This window comes from Staurois parvus, unplaced genomic scaffold, assembly GCF_062004578.1.
Source record: "Staurois parvus isolate SC_StPar_1 unplaced genomic scaffold, SC_StPar_1.0 ptg000081l, whole genome shotgun sequence".
Classification (NCBI taxonomy): domain Eukaryota; kingdom Metazoa; phylum Chordata; class Amphibia; order Anura; family Ranidae; genus Staurois; species Staurois parvus.
This window is the reverse complement of record NW_028317877.1, coordinates 538265-562738: the sequence shown is the minus strand read 5'-3', so window position 1 is coordinate 562738 and position 24474 is coordinate 538265. Positions and strand designations below refer to the sequence as shown.

The window sequence follows — 24474 nt, the reverse complement described above, 5'->3', positions numbered from 1 at the left end:
CACACATAGTCCCAATTTATGATCATACAAGAGTTTCAGTATATCTAAAGTCAAATCTTATATAGAGTAGGGCACGTTACACACTCAATCATCGCTTCTCAGCCTTTTGGAGAAGATCATTTGTAGTATCTGTTCTTACCAGTTTTTGGGAGGAAGAAAGCTGGAGCCTTTTGTTGTGTGGGGGGGCGCCAGTTAGTATTTTCCCAATGTAACGGGGTGGGCACTGTGGGAGGGATCCTTTTCCTTCTGGGCTGAATGCAGGTGCAGTTAGAAATCTCCCTAAGTGCTAATGCCTTTCTGATAGGGTAGCATTTATCTGGCCAGGGGCTAGGAGACACAAGGAGTTCCCGGGGATGTACTCCCTGGAGGGCGCATCCCAGGGTTTCTGGAAAAAGGATACTTTGAAAATGGTACACCATTGTGGTTCTTTCACTGACACTAGAACAGGTCACTAATTGCTTTTCTTGCACACATCTCATGGCCAGGCCTTCTGGCTAGTCTAGGGAAAACATTTTTTAGGAAGGCCTGCCTTGTCATTGTACTTGGCACTTTTTTATTTTTCACTATTTATTCACTGCCAATTGCACTGCATGTGCATTTTTCTTTGAATTATTTATGCACAGAGAAGGGAGGTGCAGGTTATTGGGGCCTCTCCTGATGTTTGATGGAGGGTCTGGCCTTTGGGTCTTTTATGTCTCCTCTCCCAGAGAATTCTCTCTATGGATGAGCTGCTCACCAAGTGCTTGGTGGGCTAGCTTCAGCTGGTCCCTAAGGAGTGGGGTCCAAGTGGCTTTGGCCTAGGTAAACCATAGAGTACCTTGCCCGTCAGGAGCATTACACCACAGGGATTTCAGGGTTAGAGGCCCTTCCTCTTTTGGGGGTTTGGCCATTTCCATACCCTATGTGCATTTTTTTTGTGTGCTGTGATTTTGCGGCTCACTTTTTTTTTTCTCACAGGGGATTCGACAAGCACCGCACCGTGAAACTCTGTTTCTCCTGCATTAGTAGAGTGTATGTCCTTGGAGTTGCCCTAAAAGTCTTGCGTGGGAGGGTATGTCAAATTCTCTCCCTCCCATGGGGTCTCCCGTTGAGGGAGTCCAATCTAGTACTTGGCTGAACCTTGCTTCAACAGCTCCTCTGAAAAATGGGACCTGCCTGGTTTCAGTCAGGTGGACCAGGATTACCCTGTCCCTATCAGAAATCTTAAACCCCAGGGAATTGGGGTCTCTTCTCTTTAGAGATGGACCATGTGTACACCCTGTGCACTTCTTTGTGCGCTCACTTTTTTATTTTCCTGGGTGTTAGTTTCAAGTGTGCACACTGCATGGTGGAGCTAAAAAAAACAAATGTCCAGGGTCAGTGTTTTTGCTGAGTTTTTGCCACAGCTTATAGGCCAATTTGTATGCGCCTATAGCACTATGTTACCTCTTCCAGAGGCTGCATTTAACTGTTTTTGAATGCAGAATTCATATGGTACCACATACCTGTATGTACAATTTTAAACAACTTCCACCCACTGTATTGGGAAATGACAGACGGGTGGGAGGGCTCTTGCTCTGGGAGGATGTCATATAATGTCCTCCCACTCTAGCCGCGCATATGTGTCCCAGCGATCAGTGGTGCGCTGTGCCCATTGGACACCGGATCACTGATCGTGGTAAAGAGCCAATGACGTAGACTTTTTACCAAGTGATCAGCTGTGTCCTATCACAGCTGATCACATGTAAACCGGAAATGTTGGTTGTCGGCAATACTCTCCTCATGCGCTGTCAGCGTGAGGAGAACCAATAAGTGGCAATCCTCAGAGGGGACATCTACACTGATAATCAGGGCATTGATCGACAGTGCCCTGATTATCAGTGCAGCCCTATCAGTGCTGCCTTTCAGTGCCCATCTGTGATGCCTCTCAGTGTCCATCAGTGAAACCTGTCATTGCCCATCACTGCTGCCTATAGTGCCTCCTCATCAGTGCAGTCTATTAGTACCAATCAGTGCTACCTATCATTGCCACTTTTCAAGTGCCCATCATTGCCACCTATTAGTACCACATATCAGTGATGCCTACCAATGCCACCTATCAGTGCAGTATCATAAGCGCACATCAGTGAAGGAGAAAAATTACTTATTTACAAAATGTTATCACTTTTTTTCATCTAACTTTTTATTTACTTTTTTCATTTAGCAAAAAATAAAAAAAATAAACCCAGTGGTGATTAAATACCACCAAAAGAAAGCTCTATCTTTCCAAAAAAAAAAATTATAAACATTTTGTTTGAGTACAGTGTTGCATGACCGCACAATAGTCATTCAAAGTGTGACAGCACTGAAAGCTGAAAATTGACCTGGGCAGGAGGGGGGTTAAGGTGCCCAGTAGGCAAGTTGTTAAAATACAGATACATTTGTCCCATACTGTCTGAAGAAGCAGATGGGTGTCTGTGAAACGTGTAACATATTGCTGCTGTCTCACTATCAACTATTGGTGCACTCTGCAAGATGAAGCATGCTCGCTCATGCAATGAATGTGTATATATTTACACAGGTATATATATGTTAGTTGATGGTAAAGGGCATATGTCACTATTGGTGTTATTCTGTAAAACACGAGACCATTATCTATTTTAAGAAATTATGGTTTTATTAAAAATTGTATTTTATATATTTTTTTTTTTTCATGTATACCTTTTTAGATGTAGATCTGTTGACCCCATGGAAATCCCCTTTTTGTTTGTTTTGTTGGCTATTCATGTAACTGGAATGTTGTGTCATGAGTTTTTGATTTAAGGATCAGTTGTTTCATTAGACCAGAATTTATAAACATTTTTCCTGTATATCACAATGGGTAGGTTTCTAAAAATTGTAATTTTAGCTATATATTGTGCGTTTAAAAAAGTGGAAGCTGCATGTAATAGAAAATTGTCCTTCATTCTTCTCTAGAAAAAAAAAAACAGATCTGGTTAGATTCCCCTCTACATAGTTCTGATTTGTAGGGAAGTTGCATAATGACATTAATTTTTTCATATTTATGTGCTATTACTATAATTGCCCATTCAACAATTTTCTATTCTATAAACCATCTGAATGTGCTAACCTTGAAATCTCTGGGTTTTGTGACAATTACAAGAGCTTGGCAATATGCCTCACACTGCTTTTTTAACAAGCCATTTAATTTATGCATATACTCATTAACAAACAAGTCACGTAGTTGTGCATTAAGACCTTTAAAAATTCAAAGCTAATCCACCAGAACATAAATACGTTATTTTCAGGAATTGTCTGTATTCACAAAAAAAAAATGCTTACTCTAAGCTTCCAATTATTGTAATTCTAAATATGAAATATAAGAGCATGTTACTGTGTCTCGCATTTAAGAATTAACTTAATGGATGGTGCCTATTGACAAAAAGTAATCAATCAGTTATTTTTTTTTTTTTTAAGGTAAGAAAATAAATGGAAGAGGCTAACTGAATGTGACTTATATAGACGCTTTTAGTACATGGGTGTTTGGAAGGCTGTTCTGAACCCTACCAAGCGCACTACAAGCTACAGGAGGGAATTATTAAACTGAGATACAAAGGGGTTTATTTACTAAAGCTGGAGAGTCCAAAATCAGACTCCCTTCTGCATAGAAACCAATCAGCTTCCAGGTTTCATTGCCAAAGCTTCATTGAACAAGCTGAGGTTAGAAGCTGATTGGTTTCTATGCAGAAGGGAGTCTGATTTTGGACTCTCCAGCTTTAGTAAATAAACCCCAAAGGGTCAGTTCAGATATGAGTGATGGCTAGGAAAGATGGTACCGTTTGCTGGACAAATGTTTATATGACTTTTAGGCTGTGGCTGCCTATAAATTGTAATGCTTGAGTGTTTTAACCAAGGGACTCACACTCCCCAAAAAACAATGGCAAAGCAGCTTGAATGAAGCCTAAGAAGCAAGATTGAGGTTGACCATTTGGACAGTGTTTTTGACAACTTTTTAACAGTCAATATTTTTTTTCTTCTATAAACCAAAAAATTGTTGCGCTGTGTACGTGTAATCAGGGACGGACTGACCATTTGGAAACTCGGGCATCGCCCGAGGGCCCGGGGTCAGTAGGGGGCCCCATGAGATGCCCCTGATACCTTTTTCATAGGCTCTTTTGAGTTTGGGCAAGGACACGGGCCCCATGATCCCCTATTGCCCGGGGGCCCCATGAGTTGTCAGTCTGTCCCTGCATGTAATATACAGTATCATGAATCCACCACCAAACAGTGTAAGGCCTCATGCACACGGGGCATTTTGCAAACTTTTATTTATTTATTTCAGGTACTTATATATAGCGGTGTCAATTTATGCAGTGCTTTACATACTGTATATATCGTACATTCATATCAGTCCCTAACCCTCAAGGGCGTACAATCTAAAGTCCCTAATTCACATATACACATACTAGGGCCAATTAACCTACCAGCATGTCTTTGAAATGTGAGAGGAAACCGGAGTACCCAAAGGAAACCCACGCAAGCACAGGGAGAACATGTAAACTCCATGCAGGAGGTGCCATGGTCGGGAATCGAACCCATGACCCATTTACTGCAAGGCAGATGTGCTAACCACTAAGCCACTGTGCTGCCCCATTATTTAGAAGCCGTTCTTCCAGGCAGCAGTGTTTTGGCAGAAAAAAAAACGCCTGGCGCTTGTAAAAGTGTCCAACACTTTTGCAAGTATTTAGGTGTGTTTAAGGTGCCAAGCACTTGGATGTTAATTCATTTCATTGGCCAGAATAATAACTTATTTTGGCCATCGGAATGAATTCACGCTCAAGCACCAAAAGGGCCTAGCGTTAACATGTGTTTCGACGCGTTTACAAGTGTTTTTTTTTTCCTGACAAAATGCAGCTGCTCCTGGACACGCAGGCAGAGGGGGATTTTTTTTCTGCCTCTAAAAGTCCTTGCCATTAAACGCTGCTAAAAGCCTATGTGTGCATGGACACCGGCTGACATACAGGTAAGTTTAGAGGCAGAAAAAAAAAACCCGCCAGATGCCCCTAGAAGCAGCTGCAAAAACTTCCAGTTTGCATGAGGCCTAAATAATAAATTCCACTCTGTGTTGTGAATGAAACTTAAAATTTGTGACAACTCTTGAAATCTGAGAACCAAGATTAATATCTGCTGCTTATCCAGATAAGACCACCACGCTCAATATCAGGTCCACTCGATATAGCTGCATGTAAGTTTCTCAGATGTGCCTTTGTTTTGATACAATGTGAGTAACTTTTTTGCTATTTAGTAAATGTAGCTTTTTTTACACCGTGAAGCTTTGTTTTTGCTTTAAATGCATGACATTGGCTGAGCGAGATTGAATGCTATATCTGGACCTGTGGTATATTTGGTTCCGAGTCGCTGTATGTGGATCTTTGAGAAATCCTCTGATATAATTTGAGCGTGGTAGACCTCTTATCATATGGGGTCTTAGCAGATATTAATCTTGGTGGTGGATTTCACGAGTTGTCACAAAAGATTTTGCGTTTCATTCCTAGCATGGAGTGGACTTTATATTTTACACTGTTGGGTGGCAGATTCATTATATTTTTAAAGACATAGCGCAGCAATTTTTGGTTTATCATTTATGGTGCATTTGTATCTGGATGTTTTTGTCTACTGTTGTACAAATTATCTGTTTTGATATTTATATTTTATTTTGCACTAAGTACAGTTTTTCACATTTGATAATTTTGTTTTTTTGCTTTTTTTTGACTATAGGTCGCTTCTTGTTTCGTATTGTAGCAACAATGGGCATCAAAGGACTTCAGAGCTTTGTACAGAATTCCTGTCCCAACGCCTGCAGTATGGTCAACCTAAAGTCAATGGCTAACAGGCACAAATCTTCTCATCCAGAATTGGCTCCTACCATTGTTGTGGATGCGATGGGCTGTTTGCGCACATGGTACACACCAAATGATTGGATACATGGAGGCCAGTGGAAGGAATATCTTTCCAGCTTAGAACGCTTTATTGCAACCTTCGAGGAGGCTGGTATTAAGCTTGTATTTGTCTTTGATGGTGTGATAGAGCAAAAGAAGAGGGCAGAATGGACTAAGCGACGGCTGCGGGACAATATTGAAATAGAGAAAATCTTCAATTTTTTAAAAGTTAACAAGCAGCAGCCTGGCAGGAATATGTTTTTTATTCCTTCTGGAATAGCTACTTTTACACGATTTGCTTTGAAGGCGTTAAACCAGCATATCATCTGCACACAGGTTGAAGGTGATTATGAAGCAGCTGCGTATGCTCTGCAACACAACTGTCTCGGAATTTTAGGGGAGGATAGTGACTATATAATCTTTAACACTGTCCCATATTTTTCCATCAACAAACTTCGCTTAGACAATCTTGTCACACTGATGTATTCAAGGGAAGACTTGTGTGAGGAGCTTGGAATCCGTATTTCAGATCTACCTCTTCTGGCATGTCTGCTTGGCAATGACATAGTTCCAGAGAACTCTGTGGATGGTTTGCAGAAGAAATGCGCAGCCTCCTATCACTGCCAGACTAAAGAAGGTAATAGGAGGGCAGCCGTTATTAGGGCTGTTGCTGCTTTTATTGCAAGTTTACAGCACACGTCACATAGTTTTGAAGAGGTACGGAAAATGTTACCACCGAGATTTAATATGGACCTGCTGCAGAAAGGAATAGAATCTTATATTCTGCCAGAGCAAACATCTCCTTGGGTTTTCCAGGTGTCATACCTTCGTGACAATGCAAACAAACCAGAAACAACTGTGTGCCTGGATCAGGAAATTGTTCAGGTACTTGGTTATAATATATAAAATGTATTTAAACTCAAGAACTCAAATTTAAAGCGGTTGTAAAGGCTCAAGGTTTTTTACCTTCCTCTATACATAAAGGTGAAAAACCTTCTGTGTGCAGCAGTGCCTCCAGCCCCCTCAATACTTACCTGAGCCCCATCGTGATCCAGCGATGAGCGCATAGCCTCAGCTGTTGCTGCTCTCTGCCGCCTCATTAGCTGAGACAGCAAGCAGAAGCCATGGGCTCCCACTGCTGTCAATCAGCCAATGAGGAGAGAGAGGGGGTAAGGCCAAGCTGTGGCTCCATGTGTGAATGGACATACAAAGCAGCGGCTGCCCCCACAGCAAGCTGCTTGCTATGGGGGCACTCGACAGAAAAGCGGAGCCAGGAGAGCCTGCGGGGGACCCGAGAAGAGGAGGTTCTGGACTGCTCTGTGCAAAACCACTACACACAGCAGATAAGTATAACATGTTTGTTATTTTACAAAAAAAAATATATACCTTTTAATATATGGCAGCTTACCAGTCCTTAGATGTGGTGGCTGCATTGGTTTTCTATTTTCAGGCTTTTTCCTTGATTATCATCTGGTAATTTAGTTAGTAACACACTTCCTGTACTAGGGTGACAACAGTCAGACACTGTTCTATGGAGAAGCAGGCTTGTCACCTTGGAACGGACTACAATAACCTGCTCTTCCCATTTTCTCTATAACATAGTGTGTTTAGGGGAACCTTGTTCAAACTTCCTTCTCATAACTAGTTTATTTGTTAGGAACAGCCCATGAAGTCAGTGCATTTCAGGGGAAAGGACTCCCCCCTTCTTCAGGGCTATTGAGGCTAGTATGTTTTAACAGCATGCATGTATCCTGCTGGATTTTACAACACGTTAGCCTCAATCCTTGCTCAGTTCAGGCTTGTCATTTTATCCGGATTGTATTACAAATTGTTGTCAATTCACTCTTCAGAGCAAGAGCAAGTATTTTCTGCACTTATTAAACAAAATGTGTTCAGCGGTACAGACCAAAAGGAGCAGGATGAGGGGCTCAGGGATTTCTACTAAAAGAAGCGGAATTGGCACAAGGGAAACATCCTACTGACTGTAGATTGTGTCCCTTGTGTTTGATTTTTCTGGTTTTTATTTTTTATTTTAGCTGCATTTAGGATTTGAGGAAGCCTATCTTGATTGGTCATCCCAGGATGATTAATCCCAGTGCATGCTAAGAACATATACAAAGCTAATTATACTTTAAAAATAAAATGGCAACCAATTTATAACTACAGGCAAACTTTTTTTTTTTTTTTTATAGTTTTAGACAGAATGGACAAAAATTTTACTGCCCGTCCATTTTTATTGCTGTCTGTGCCCCCTGTTAAAGAGATTCACCCTCTCCATTTGTCCTGTTTATCGTTATCAGTGAAAAACAATCCCAAATTTTGGGTTGACACCAGAACAATAATATAGAGGAAATCTTCCAACGGGGACACTAGTTCTAATGACTCTGGTGACACCAGGGATTTCCCCACTTTGGAGGGATTTGCTCTTACTTACTGAAGTGATAGGAAATCTCCACAATGGGACATAGATGGCAAAGCAAAAAAGGACTGAAAGGGGTTATAACCCTCCCTTTCTTTAAGACAGGCACAGTAGATGATTACCAAGTTAGATAAAGTAAGTTTTTAAATGAGCAAAAAATAGCAATCATCAACAAATTAATACATTATATATATATATATATATATATATATGGCTTTATCTTATTTTACAGTAGTGGGGCATATTCTTTATGTTGTATTTTAACTCTATTCTGTAGAACAGGAAGATTGGGGCCTACAGAGAATCTCTTTTCATGCAAATGCATCTCATATTTAACATTTATATTAAATCGTACTAAGGCAACCATGTTTTATCTGCCTAGTGCAAAATAGCACATTGCAATAAATGGTTAAAACATGCAATTTGATTATTTTTCAGCCACAGTAGAGTGTTTCTTATGTGCCGCTTCTCCAGAGTTCTAGTTGGGGAACACACTCTTAAAACATCATCAATCACTAACACTCATCGGGACTTAATGTCACATGATTCATTGCATTGGCATACATGCAAGCCCATTCATTGAAAAAGAAAATGCACCTGACGTCAGGAGCAGGGGCGGACTGACTATTAGAGCACTCGGACACTGCCCGAGGGCCCGGGGTCAGTAGGGGGCCCCATGAAATGCCCCTGGTACCTTTTTCGTAGGCTTTTTTGAGTCTGGTCAAGGACACAGGGGCCCCATGATCCCCTATTGCCCGGGGGCCCCATGAGCTGTCAGTCCTCCCCTGTTCAGGACACTGCCTCAGAAGCTGCTGTCAATTACTCCACCTTGGAGGAGAAGCAGAAGTGTGTCTTCAGTCTGTTTCCTGCTTGGGAAACAGACTTCTTTCCATCGGGCTATGGGCTGTACAGCGGAGCGCACATGAACTGGTAGCTCAATAGTACCCTGCTAGGGCAAGGAGACACCCAACAACAGAAAAGAGGGGGCAGCTATAATGGAACCAGGCAGAGAAGGGGGAAAGGAAAGCTTTAGAAGTAAGAGAAGCAGCATCTTATATAAATCTAGAACGCTGCTGCAGAAAACGTAAAAATAGAGTTTATTATTACTTTAAAGGATATCATGGGCAGCACAGTGGCTAAATGGTTAGCACTTCAGCCTGGCAGTACTAGGGACGTTGGTTCGAATCCCAACCATGGCACCACCTGCCTGGACTGCAAAGCGAAACAAAGCGCACCAACCTTGCACATTACCTCAGTAACCAAATATTATTCAATACAGAATGATACTCACAAACAGCGAAGTAATTCAAGCATTTAAGTCCTCAAAGGGACTTGAGCATTAGGCAGCCTGCGCGAGTCCCATCATAGGGGTAGACACTCAGAACAGCTGATGCGTTTCGAAGGGCATCCCTTCTTCCTCAGAACCCTGAGGTTCCATCTATCCACCACCTATCTGGGTCTCAGAGCGCAGGAGAGTTTGTTTCTGACCACCTGCCTGGAGTTTGCATGTTCTCCCTTTGCCTGCGTGGGTTTCCTCCAGGTACTCCGGTTTCCTCCCACACTCCAAAGATATGCTGGTAGGTGAATTTGATCCTGTCTAAATTGGCCCTAGTATGTGTATGTATGAATGTGAGTTAGGGACCTTAGATTGTACACCCCTTGAGGGTTAGGGACTGATGTGAATGTACAATATATATGTAAAGCGCTGCATAAATTGACAGCACTATACAAGTACCTGAAATAAATAATAATAATAAATATCTTAACCCAAGATCAAAAATGTAATGTATTGCAGCTTACAATCCTTTAGATGTGGTGGCTGCAATAGTTCACCTTTGGGAGAGCAGCCTAGGGTGACAGCAATGGCTTCCTCCATAGATACAGTAGAGGAGTGGCATAGCCACCCAGGGACAAAGTGCATTATTAGCAGGATTACTAGGTGAACGAAAAGAAAAGAAATCGAGCCACCATCACAAGTACTAGTAAGCTGCAAAATATCACTCTTTGGTTTTGAGTGATTAAGCTGATTGTGACTAAACCTTTTTTCTTTACTTTTATTAGTGAAGTGCCTCTCTCTAAGGAAAACTAATTGAAGTAATTAGTGATTATACTGGACTGACCAAAAAAAATTTTTTTCTCAAAAAACTCAGTATCAATAGCTGAGCAGCAGTTAAACAGTTAAGAATGCTTGCTGTTTGATTGCCGAAGATTGATCGTCACTGATTCACAGACCTGTATATGTAAAGGTTGAGGAAACACCCTTACTTCCCCTAGTCAGTCATATCTGTCAGGTGCTGAAGCATGTTGGAAATGTCTTTCATGTCTTTACAGGTATGACAGTTTAACAGATTAACAGGTACTGGTAGTGAAACGTAAATGAAATCCCTCATGGAGACATTAAAAAGCAGCGAATCAATAATTCAACCTTTTGTGACAAAGCTTTTATGAATCAGATTCCACATAACACGCACACACTGAGCTGGAATTCCCATTACTCTGGGGAGGCAGTGCACTTCTGTAGGTCCCTTCATGTTTATAGACTGTGAAACTTCTTTTGGATTCAATAGGAGCAAAACTGGGTATTCTGTAACATGGGCTACAGTGCCTTCTTCATTGGACACAGGACACCGGTTCACAAGTAGATGCTTCTTGTAAAATGCTTTTTAAAAGAAAGTTAATTTTTATGTTAATCACTTGACATCATAACTCCTAAAATGTGAGTGATTGATTTGGATTAATTTTAAAATCAAATGATTACAAAACATAGCAGCTCTACTTATGCTTTTTGGTTTTTTAGCTGAATACATTTATGTACGTAAACCCATAGAGATTAGATACCTTGTTACTTGGTACTTGTGATTTTAGCATATTGATTTCAAACATTGAATTGGACAATGTTGGCGGTATAAGGAAAGGCAATATGGGGTTTGGGGAAAAAAATAAGTGATGCAAAAGCCATCGCAGGCAAATTGACAGCTATTGAAGGCAGCAACATTCTCCACATAGGGAGGGATACAGGAAAATACACTGTCAACAGTTTGGATCAGAAAACTAACCCCTCTCTGGGGGATGATCATTGATTTAGCAAAGAGGATCCAGCAAGCGTTCCATTTCTATTTTTAAAGCGGTAGTAACTGCGAAAAAAAATTGGGCTCCTGCAGGATAATATAATGTGCTAGTATGCACATTATGACAGAGTTGCCCTAAAATGAAGCCCTCCAACAGCAAGCTGTCACTGCTGCCGGGGCTTCTATCTTCACCTGGTCTTCCTTCTGGGTTTGTGGGCTTCAGTCATTTGAATGGCCTCAGTCATTTGAATGGCCAAGCTGCAATGATGTCACTCTTGCACATGCACATAGGAGTCACCAGCTGCAGGAAAGAACTCTGAATGGATGGCTTTGTCCATTCAGAGCTCAGTGTGAATTCACTGGTGATGTCACAGGGTGCTACTAAAGTAAATATATCCTAAAGGGTGCACATTTAGGAGATATTTACTGTACCTACAGGTAACCTTATTATAGGCTTACCTGTAGGTATAAATCAAAAAGCGGACTTTACTACCACTTTAACCACCTTCCGCCCGCCATATAGTCCAATGACGGGCGCAAGGTGGTTCTCTCGTTCTGATAGGACGTCATATGACGTCCTTCCATTCTCACCGCGCAAGCACGGCTCAGGAAGCGCGTGGCGATCGGCGGTGCGCTGTGTCCCTCGGACACAGCGGATCACCGATCCATGGAAAGAGCCGAAGATGTCGGCTCGGTCATGTGATCAGCTGTGTCCAATCACAGCTGATCACATGTAAACAGGGAAATGCCGGTAATCTGCATTCCTCAGAGGGGACATGTACACTGATCATCACGGCACTGATGATCAGTGTGCCCTGATGATCAGTGTGGCCCCAGAAGTGCCACCTGTCAGTGTCCATCAGTGCCAGCTGTCAGTGCTGAACAGTGCCACCTGCCAGTGCCCATCAGTGCCATATCAATGCCACATATCAGTGCATACCAGTGCACATCAATGCCACATATCAGTGCCTATCTGAGCTGCCTTTTAGTGCCACCCATCAGTGCCAGTCAGTGCCACCTATCAGTGCTGCCAGTCAGTGCCGCCTAACAGTGCCAGTCAGTGCCGCCTATCAGAGCCACCTATCAGTGCCATATATCAGTGCTGCCTTTCAGTGCCCATCAGTGATGCCTGTCAATGCCCAACAGTGCCTCCTCATCAGTGTCCATCAGTGCATCTTATCAGTGGCCATCACTACAGCCTCATTAGCGCACATCAGTGAAGGGGAAAAATCACTTATTTACAAAATTTTATTACAAAAACTAACAAAAACTTTTTTTTTTTCAAAATTTTCAGTGGTTTTTGGTTTGCTTAAAAAAAACAAAAACCCAGAGGTGATTAAATACCACCAAAATAAAGCTCTATCTGTCACCAAAAAATGATAAAATTTCATATGGGTGCAATGTTGCATGACCACGCAATTGTCATTCAAAGTGCGACAGCGCTGAGAGCTGGAAATTGGCCTGGGCAGGAAGGGGGTATAAGTGCCCTGTAGGCAAGTGGTTAAGCATTTAGAACAAATTAGATGATTGCTTTGTTTTAGATCATGTTATCCTCTATTTGTATGTGTGTTCATAGATTCAGAGATTGGATAATTTTTGATGAACAACATTGCTTTATCAGCAGGTTTCCCTAAAAGATACATTGTCATAAAAAAGGAAAGCTGCCATTACCAAACTCTTATTTGATGTGTGTAATAGTAGAGGTATGGATCCAGTACTGGACGTTAGGTTGATGCCTTTCTGATTACAACAGACCAATCACTCAACAGATGAACAACGTCTAGGTTTGTGGTTAGGACAAAATTCCCAACTTGCTTGAAATTTGTGGAAAATCATGGGCAGAAATTGAGGAAATGATCAAACTAAAACAATCAAGTGAGCCAGAAACAGTTGCTGGATCAAAGCTAGCATGTCCTAACAGTATATGAACAGCCGGCTAGATCCAGCCAACTGGATGTATTGAACTGCTGCGGGAAAGAACAGTGGAAGCTGTGTCACTGGTTCCCCGCCATATCAGAAAAGGGTTTATGACAAACACCAGTTCTGGTATCATACCTCCACCCCTTCTCTTTGCTGTTCAAAACACAGTCTGTCATGACGCTGCTTCTCATATGGGGGTCGAGGAGGAAGGCCTTTACAGAGGCACTCACTTTGTGCTGCATGGGCAAGGTGACAAAGGGGGTTATTCACTAAAACTGGAGAGTGCAAAATCTGGTGCAACTTTGCATAAAAACCAATCAGCTTATCAGTTTGTATTGCCAAAGCTCAAATGTACAAGCTGAAGTTAGAAGATCTGAGTTCTCCAGTTTTAGTAAATCCACCCCAAAGTCTCATTCTGTTTTAATGGTGAAAATATGTTATAATTACTTCTTCAGGCTTAGTATAGCCATTGCAGCAAGGTAGATTTTAAGTTTTTTCATGTCTGAGCAGCTACAATAGTGAAAAATGCACAGTATTATTCATGTTAAATTAACATTTAAAATCGTTTTATAATAGAATTGACAATGGCAGATATTTCATATAAAATACACAGACATTCTTATTTCATACATCAGATAGCAATGTATTAAAGAGCAGTACCCACAAGGTCAGTGAGCAATCGCCTATCCTTGTTCAGACTGATGAATCCTGGGATCTCTTTGACACCTATAGGGGACTGTTTGCACATCATCATTGCTTTTTGCACTCATTCGTTGAATATGCCTGACTTTGCACCTTTATAGTTCTTTTACCTTTCTTGTTAAATATGAAGCGTCTGTGCCAGGAATATCTTCCACAATTATTGATATGTTGCAGAATGAATCAGACTTGCCTTTAGTTAATTTGATGTCTGCACTTCTTTTCTAATCTCCAAGGGAAACACATCTTGTATTCGGCAAAGACTGTTTTGGCAAGTTGTGATTGTGTGAAAGACCCTATTTACATTTTAAACTTTCTGTGTGATGTTCAAGTGTAGGATGTGTAATTGTATTTCAGTCTCTTACCATAAAATGCTTCTTTTACAAAAAGAGTTTTTTTTGAATGTTTAACAATAGAAGATTTGCAAAGCTATCAGATATATCTGCGTTACCCACTTGCAGTTAAAAAAAAAAAAAAAATGTAACAATGTCCAAAATTTATGTTTGGGATGGAGGACAAGCAGTAACCTGATACAATATAAATTTTCACATTAGTAGTGTGTCAACCAAAAAAAAACAAAATAACCAAGGCAGCTGCCCCTTTTATATTTCAATATGTTTTTCTAAGAATTTTTAGAAACATACAGAGAGATAGGAAACGCAACCCACCAACATGATGAGTTGTAGAACATCAAGCAATGAAGCAGTATATTCAAGTACAATGTGTAGCAACACAACAACAAAATCGACCAATAATGCGTAATGAGAGGAATACACTGGTAGCACATTTAGATTTTGATTGATTATGAGCAAATTGCACCATAAACCAAGTATTACAAATAATATTAACCAGTTGCCGACCTCAGATAGCCGAATGACGGCTACACTGCGGCCTGCCAGTTCTGGGAGGGCGTCATATGACGTCCTCCCAGAACGCGCTCTCCTTCGCGCCCCCTGGGGCACTCACCCGGCGATCTCTGTGATCGCTGTGTTCTACGGACACGGCTGATCACGTGATGTGGTAAAAGGCCAATCACAGCGGCTTTTTAGCGCGTGATCAGCCGTGTCCAATGACACGCTGATCAGAGGGAAATGCAATTGCCGGTTCTCGCTGCACTTTCCTCACGCTGTCAGAACGGCAGTTGTCAGAGCAGGGATCGGCACCGATCATCGGGGCACTGATGATCAGTGCCCTGATGATCGGTGCCCAGCAGTGGCACCCACCAGTTCCACCCACCTGTGCCCAGCAGTGCCGCCCACCTGTGCCCAGCAGTGCCACCCGCCTGTCACCCACCTGTGCCCATCAGTGCCGCCTTTCAGTGCTGACTATCAGTACTCATCATCAGTGCCACCTATCCGTGCCACCTCATTAGTGCTGCCTATCAGTGCCCTTCAGTGCTGCCTATCAATGCCCATCAGTGCTGCCTACCAGTGCAGCCTCATCAACGCACATCAGTAAAGGAGAAAAATGACCTGTTTGCAAAATTTTATAATAGAAACAAAGATACCTTTTTTTTTTTTTTTTTGCTCTTTTTTTGTTTATAGCGCAAAAAATAAAACACCCAGTTGCAAGTAAATACCACCAAAAAAAAGCTCTATTTGTGAGAAAGAAATGATAAAAATTTCATATGGGTACAATGTTGCATGACGGCGCAATTGTCATTCAAAGTGCGACAGCGCTGAAAGCTGAAAATTGGCCTGGTAAGGAAGGGGGTATAAGTGCCCAGTAGGCAAGTGGTTAAAATAGTAGATAAAAGAAAAGAGAATGAAAAGTGAGGAAAGAACCAAGGAAGAAAATAAAGGAATAAAAACCCTGAAGAGAAATAAGAGAGAGGGCCAGCCAAGAGTCTGTTAAATAACAGAAATATACTGAATCCATGGGTCCCAAGTGCTCTCAAATTTAGAAGAATTGTTATTAAGTATACTAGTAAGTTTATCATTAATCACAATCCAATTAAGTTTCTGTTTGACTAAGTCCAGCGATATTGCTGACCATTCCCAATGTTTAGCTATCAAACCCTCACCGCCAACAGCATATAAAGAATCAATTTACCCGATTTCTTGGGAATATCAGTGGGCAATAAATGAAATGGAGCTATTTCAAGGGATCTATGAATATTAACCCCCATTACCAAGTAAAGGAAATTAAATAAACGGATTCAAAACCTAGTCACCACAGGGAGTTTCCACCATATGTGGAGCATAGTACCCTCCTGTCCACAATGTCGAAAACAGCTGGGTGACACGGAAGGGTACACTTTAGCAAGACGTGTAGGGACCAAATATCACCAAAGAAGCGTCAGCTGCCCCTTTTAAGTGCAATTAACACTTTAACCTCCCTGGAGGTATTCCCGAGTGTAGCTCGGGTTAAAGTTTCCACAAGCGGTAACCCTGAGCTACACTCGGGAATACCCTGCAGCGTTGCTCTGGGATCCCTTCTTCACTTACCTTCTCCTGCGCTCCCGCGATATCTCCCCTGCAATGTCCTCCGGCCGATGCCGGCATCTGTCTTCTGGGTTCTGTTCCCTGGGACGTATGGGGGATGGAACTGGCGGGAAATTTGAAAGTTGTAAAAGTGCCATTCACTAAATACACTAAAATCACATAGTAAAACATTACTGTATCAAACCATTTCACATACATTTTGTCCCGAGTGCTTTGTCCTGTGCCCTGCCTGCATTTTTACTGTTCTTTCTGCCTGGAAACTGAGAAATGTCCATGGCGCCCAAAAAGCGTCCCTTTAGGTCAAAAGCGGTTTTAGACCAGCTAGAGAACAGTGATAGTAAATTAGAACTACTTGCAGAATTGAGTGATAATGATTCGTGGGGAAATTCTTCATTCAGACACTGAAAACGATTTTGCGACTTTGCTCAGTGATGTGCAAACAAATTTCAGTGTTTTTGGTTTAATTATATTATTGAATTAAATTTATTATTATTATATTATTATTTTTTATGATTATTAAATTATTTATGATTTCGTGTTTCAAATTTTAACATACCCGGAATGTTTACTAGACTCTTGTTCAGACAGATTTCAGTGAGTTATTCCTAAAAATTACAGGCCTACAATAAAAAAAAATACATAGTTCCATGCAAAAAAATGTACCACTTTGAGCACAGAAATACCGACATAATCAGACCGCTAGGGAGGTTAAATATGTGAACAAACTAATTAAAGTAGGCACTAGCAATTAACCATAAAAAAATTGTGAAATCTACATAATAGTGAAAAATTACTCAAAATCATATATACAATGTATGATAATGTGATGAGATTTACTAAAAAGTCCAATAAATAGAGTCCCCAATCACCAAAGTCTTATGAGATGAAGATAAAGTGACAAACTCTTCTTTTAAAGTCAGCAGTTCTCCTCCAACGTGTTCAGATAAACTGCTCACTCACTGAAACTCATACCAGAAGTAAGGTATAAACGTCAAACAGTGAGCTTTCTCACAATAATGAGCGAGTGCTACTTTACATGCCCAGGATGGAGAATGTGGATGTATTATTACAATGAGATTCCTAAGCGTGTATTGTGTTATTGATGCTGAAATACACTATTATATTTGCAGTGAGCTAATAAGAATCAAAGTTTTCCCTAGCCCATGGAAGCCTAACATGCGCAAGGATATGGGTATATGGGGTCTGACTCGTACTGTATATTCTTCTCTGTGAGCCTGATCTTCCTATATCCCATTTCAGATGTGGGCAGACTGAAGAAGAGAGCTGAGAATGATGCAGGGCAGCCGGTTGTATTTAACCACTTGCCGCCCAGCCACTGTAGATATACGGTGGCAGAGTGGCACTCGCAGGCAAAACCACGTTTTAAAACGTGTGTTTTGTAAACAAATAGGGGGTGCGCGCGAGGCACGCTGCCGTCCTATCTGTCCCGCCGATCTCCGCCGCAGATGTGAGTCGCCGGGGCACCTCTGGTCCTTAGCGGCTGTTTCCCGGCGATCGGCGGCAAACAGTGACAGAGAGCACAGCTGCAGTAGCTGTGCTGTCTGTCACTTCCCTGTCAGCTCGAGGATGAGCTGATCGAGAAAGAACAGTTTCTCTTTCTCAATCAGCCTTGTCCCGTCCAGTACACACCCCCACCCCCTAGTAAAACACTCCCCTCACTCCTATAACCCTTCCCTGCAAAATAAAGTTAACCCCTTCCTCCCCATTGCCATTAGTACAGTGTCAGTGGTTTTTTTTTTTTTTTTTGCACTGATCGCTGTATTAGTGTTTTTGGGGATGTCAGTGACCCCAAGTCAGTACCCCCCAATGTCAGAATGTCTGCCACTGTCCTGCCATAAGTCCCTGATCGCCGCCATAATTTGCTGATCGCCGCCATTATTAGTATAAAAAAACCCTAAAAATCCCAGTATCTTTCCCGCCATTTGTAAACACTATAACTTTCGCGTAAACCAATTAATTTACACGTATTGGGGTTTTTTTTTTTAGCAAAGACATGTCGCAGAATGCATTTTGGCAGAAATTTATGACTAAATTTGATTTTTGCATTTTTTTTTTTACTGGACATGTTTTATAGCAAAAAGTCCAAAATATTGTTTTTTTTCCTCAAAATTGTCAGCCTTTTTTTTTTATAGCGCAAAAAATAAAAACAGCACAGGCGATCAAATACCACCGAAAGAAAGCTCGATTTGTGGGGGAAAAAAGGATGTAAATTTCATTTATGTACCGTATCGCATGACCGCGCAATTGTCCATTAAACTAGCGCAGCGCTGTATAGCAGAAAAATGGCATATATTGCAGTATCTATACCATAGTTTGTAGACGCTATAACTTCCACACAAAGCAATCAATATACACTTATTGGGATTTTTTTTATCAAAAACATGTAGCAGAATACATTTTGCTCTAAATTTATAACCAACTTTGAGTTTACTATATATTTTTTATAGCTGAAAGTAAAAAATATTGTTGTTCTTCAAAATTTTGGGCCTTTTTCTGTTTATAGCGTGAAAAATAAAAAGCGCACAAGTGATCAAATACCACCGAAAGAAAGCTCTATTTGTGTGAAAAAAAGGACTTAAATTTCGTTTGGGTGCAGCATTGCATGACCGCCCAATTTTCAGTTGAATTAGTGCAGCGCCGAGTAGCAAAAAGAGGCCTGGTCATTAAGAGGGGTAAATCCTCTGGAGGTCAGGTGGTTAAAGGGTAACTGAACTGTTGTGGGAAAAAATTTAGTAACAAAAAAAAAATATATATATATATATATATATATATCATATACAATTGTTGCACATGCCTTATAATTTAATGTTTTTAAGAATGACCTTTTTTCCATTTCAATCTGCAGCGCTGTCATTTACTGTAACACCTAATGCAATATGGCAGCTTGGAGGCGTTCTGTGTACAGTTTGTATACAGAACTTGAAAAACAAAAAGAAATTGTGCGCTGCCAAATAGTGACAAGAATAATAAATAATGAGCTGCTGCAAACACGTGTTATGTGTGTAAACATAAAAAACAAAATGAAATAAAAGTGTTGCGCTGCTAGCATAAATCAATACATGTATATGTACGGACAAAAACGTACATTTACAAGTCACATGGTGCGTGACGATACCCATGGGGAGGAGTCGGGTGACATCAGCGCTCCTACTTCGTTCTGACAGGCAGGGTCTTGCTCTCCATTGTTTGATTCTGATCGCTGTTTTATGCGTTTTTAATACTATTATCATGTGAGTTCATGTGCTTTAATAAATATATGCCTTTTAAAGAAGCCTACTGCACTATGGTCTACTTTGTGGTTGTCGAGTTTTATCCACAGAGTTGGCTGTACTGAAATCGGGTGCCATTTGTGAAGGTCCAGTGGTGATTCATAAGGGGAAGATTGTACACAGAGGAGCAAGTTATGTGTTACCCCCACTAATAGGGGAAATGCTTTGTTTAACTTGTGTCCACATGCAGGTCCATGTGAGAAGGTGGAAGTCTGTTTAATGAAGACTTACAGCACTGGGATTTTGGGTGCAATCACCAGCAGGAAGATATTTCACTCATTTGGATTTTTTTGAAGAATTTAATTTATTATTTATGTTCTTACCATCTTTTGGGACTATCAGGCACGTTTTTGTCCGTATATTTACATGTATTGATTTATGCTAGCAGCGCAACACTTTTTGTATATGGAACTTGCCCATGAATGTTATTCCCTGCTTGTGTGATTGGCTCACTAATTTTTCTAGAAGTCTGCGCTAACATACAAGTCAAGATTTAGGCATCCTTTGAGAGTATTTCACAAAAAAATACATTTTGTTGCAAAGGGTTTATTCCTTGTAAGGGATACAGACCCTGCAACTTTCTTTATTAGAACACTGTAAGTGCATCAGCTGATTAATAATGAAAAAGTCACTCCCATTCAAATTCACTCTGCACACAACAAATAGCTGTTTTTTTTTTTAGAGCAAAAACAGGTAGGAATCTGAAACAAAGGTTTTTAAAATCTTCACAATGTACATCAATCGCCCAGAGAGGATTGTTTTTTTACAAGTACTGCTACAGGGCGGCAGGGATGTGCAAAATCACGTGTATATATACGTGATTTGCATTTCTGGGTAGGGGGTGCGCTCGTTCTCCCTACCTGCGCCGCTATTGGCTCCTCAGCATGTCAGTCACCTGGTCCTGGCTGCCGATTCTCGGCCAGGCCTCGGTAATCATCGGCAGAGCTGACGAGGGAGAGGTTTGTGTGTAAACAACACAGATCTCTGCCCTGTCAGCACCAACATGCTGCTTTTTATTGCTCTGCACAGCATTCTGACACTGTGGGAGACTATCTGCCACTGACATCCTCAGTGACACTAATACAGTGATCAGTGCTAATAAAAAGCACTGACGCTGTATTAATGACACTGGCAGGGGTGGACTGACAACTCATGGGGCCCCCAGGCAATAGGGGATTATGATGCCCTCGCCCACATCCAAAAAAGCCTATGAAAAAGCCAATGAAAGGTATCAGGGGCATCTCATGGGGCCCCCTACTGACCCTGGACCCCCAGTGCCCGAGTGGCTAAATGGTCAGTTCACCCCTGGACACTGGGCAGAAAGGGCTTAACATCTGGGGCAATCAAAGGGTTAACAGTATGCCGGGTTGTTTTACATAGTGTACTGTTTGTGTTTTACTATGTAGCCATGATGTCATTAGTACATTGTCAGTGTATATTATTAGCACTGGTCACTGTATTAGTGTCACTGGTTCCCACAAAGTGTCATTTAGTGTCAGATTGCCCGCCATACTATCACAGTCCTGCTATAAGTCGCTGATTACCACCATTACTAGTATAAAAAATTAAATAAAAATTCCAGTATATATACCATAGTTTGTAGATGTTATAACGTTCACGCAAAGCAATCAATATACACTTATTGATAATTTTTCTAACCACATATATGTAGCAGAATACATTTTGGCCTAAATTTATGAAGAAATTTGATTGTTTTCAAATTTTTGTTGTTATTATTGGATATGTTTTATAGCAGAAAGTAAAAAATGTTTCTTTTGTCTATCTTGTTTTTATATATATATATATATATATATATATATATATATATATATATATATATATATATATATATATATATATATATATACTTTTTAATATAGTAACAAACCCAGTAGTGGTCAAATGCCACCAAAGGGATAAAAAAATTATATAAATTTAATTTGTGTACAGTGGTGCATGACTGCACAATTGTCAGTTAAAGTAACGCAGTGCCAAATAGTAAGGAAAGCCTGGTCATTAAGGGGGAAAATGTTCCGGAGGGTAAATGGTTATAGAACAAAATGTAAATGTATACATTTTATCTACAGTACCGCTATTTTCATTCCTTATGTAACTAAAAAAAAAAGACCCACTTTGGGTGTACAGATGTGATGCATTTGTTTTATTTTTCAGGTTTTTTTAATTGGTATTCCTGGCAGAAACAAACATTCTGTCCTGGGGTGGCAATGACTTTCTATGGAAGAGCCGTATTGTCCCCCTAGGCAGTTCTCCTGTGTTGGACTACAAACACCTCTACCTCTCCTTATCTTTGTACCATAAGGGGAGGTGTTCTGAGATTCACAAAGGGACAGCTGGAAAGACTAATAACTTTCCTTGAGCTTTGAATTCAGTGCAAGGACACTGAATTTCTCACAGGATCAACAGGTATTGTTTTGTACTTAGCCTGGAAAATGAAAAACTAATGCAACTACTGCATCTATGGAGTGGTAAACTGCAGTATATTACATTTTTAGCATTTAGATAGATTTTAAATCAGATAAAATGATGAGCTTTAGGGCATTTAGGAGGTACGTGAAGCATTTTCTTCCATGGATATGTCATAATGACCTGCGGTGTTTTTAATGTGTCATACGTATTACTTTTATAATTTGCAAAGAAGACAAGTTTCTGAATCTGTCAGCAGCTAATCTGGGGCAAGAGTTCTGTCACCCCCAGGAGCTTACATTTCATGAAAAAAGCTCATTATGTATTATAGCGTACAGTTCTTTAAAATGAATATTTTGTAGAGAATGTAGACACAGTGATCACAGGTTGTGCTGGGCTGTAGCTGTGCTTTCTGCACAGAAAAACACATATTTTGTTCATAAATACATAGGATTAAAGTATAACTGACAAAACGAAAGCCACCAATTTCCCCTGCGTGTTCCTTATCACAATTTTGTGCATAAATATCGACCTCTAATCAAACACTTGTGGATTCTTTCTGCCTTGACCTCTCTGCTGGGCTGGTGCTGACCTCTGTCTTTCTGCTTCCATTTGTGTGCCGTAAAGCACTGCTCCTGCACCAGGGCCTGTCTGAGAGTTATTGCCTGCCTGTATCCCATTCAGGTGCCAGGTACCTGCCACGCACTTGATAAATATCCAGGAAGACTCCAAAAAGATGGGTTGGTCTGCAAGTGAAACATTAATCAGAACGTATGTGGTCTCACGGTGACTTGCCACTTCCCTCTTTTTTCCTTATTGACTTGAAAGCCTTCTAATAATGATTTGTGGCCAATATAACCATCCCCTGCTAACTCAATGTTTTATTGGGCAGCACATTGGCTTAGTGGTTAGCACTTCCGCCTGGCAGTACTAGGGTCGTTGGTTCAAATCCCAACCATGGCACCAGCTGCCTGGAGTTTGCATGTTCCCTGTGCCTGCGTGGGTTTCCTCCTGGGTATTCCGGTTTCCTCCCACACTCCAAAGACATGCAGGTAGGTTAATTGGATCCTGTATAAATTGTCCATAGTGTGTGTATGTATGAATGTGAGTTAGGGACCTTAGATTGTACACCCCTTGAGGGTTAGGGTCTGATGTGAATGTACTATATATATATATATATATATATCTAAAGCGCTGCGTAAATTGATGGCGCTATATAAGTACCTGAAATAAATAAATATAGGGGCTAGGGGAGTGGGAATAGGTCTGATACAATGTGAAAATGAGAGTTCCATTTAAAGTGGTTGTAAACTCTTACATATACCTAGTGAATTGACAGGCCTCAGGTGATACACAGAAATCAAACAAGTACACCGATATACTGTAAGTACTACCTGTTTATCTGCAGTCCTCTCTCTCCTCTACAGTCATTCAAAGTTCAGAATTGATACAGCTTGTCTGAGCTTCCAGAAAGCAGGGGTCCGGGATCTAAAATTACACTCTGAAAAGCTCAATGAGGAGAGTTGAGAGCTGATTAGAGGAAAGGGACACACCCTCTTCACACAGCATACAGCAACAGAGCTGAGGCTGTAAATCAAAGGCTGTGCACTGTAACTCCCTCCACATCACCTATTTACCTCTTGGTGTCAGGAAAACTTGTCAGAAGTGACTCATGCAGATAGCAGAGGAAGGAGGCAACAGACAGACTGACACTTAGTGCTCTGGACTGAGACAAGTACGCATTATAGAGGGGTAGGCTTTGTTCATATTTTATGTCAGAGATTTACAGCCACTTTAATGTTGTGTTAATACACTGACCCAGTTTCTTTCAGAAAGAGGCACACTGGATATTTAAAGCGGAACTAAATGCTGAAATTGAGAACAGGCAGTCAATGCAATCTCTCTTCTGCAATAAAATACTTCCCTGGCTGTTCACAAACCTCTGCAAAATGTACTTGCACACTGCCAGTGTATCAGGAAGACTGCATTCCTGCACATGGCAATCAAACTGGTCAAAGACTGGCACACAGAAGAAGCTGGGGAGAAGGTGCCGCGAGGGACTTTGTGGCCATTGGACCGTTGGAGAATTGGCGAGTATCTCTGACTTATTTCCACTTTAAGTCCAACTCTAGCCACCCCACTTTTTATTTTGTTTTTAATAGCAGGAAATGATGATAAATCTCCCCAACAAGGACAAAAGGAAAAACACATTTTTTAGTCGAGTGTGGAGAGGTTAGAACTTTTTATTGCTGTTCTAACCCTTGTGTCCCGATGCACCCCACATTTCTTGAACAGTCGTCACAGGGGAATAAA

The 24474-nt window shown here is 41.0% G+C and overlaps 1 protein-coding gene across 7 annotated transcripts in view; it reads left to right on the top strand.

Annotated features, from left to right (window-relative positions):
• Nucleotides 1–24474, top strand: part of FAM120B (family with sequence similarity 120 member B) — a 160275-nt gene that overhangs the window by 3209 nt on the left and 132592 nt on the right. For 3 of the 7 annotated variants that reach the window (XM_089669691.1, XM_089669689.1, XM_089669690.1), the window contains exon 2: nucleotides 5737–6782. In XM_089669691.1, coding sequence (XP_089525817.1) covers nucleotides 5766–6782 — 1017 coding nt within the window. In that variant the 5' untranslated portion in view covers nucleotides 5737–5765. Of the gene's footprint in view, nucleotides 1–2351; nucleotides 2540–5736; nucleotides 6783–24474 lie in introns of those variants that run through there. The other 4 variants (XM_089669688.1, XM_089669686.1, XM_089669685.1 and 1 more) reach the window with 3 other exon arrangements.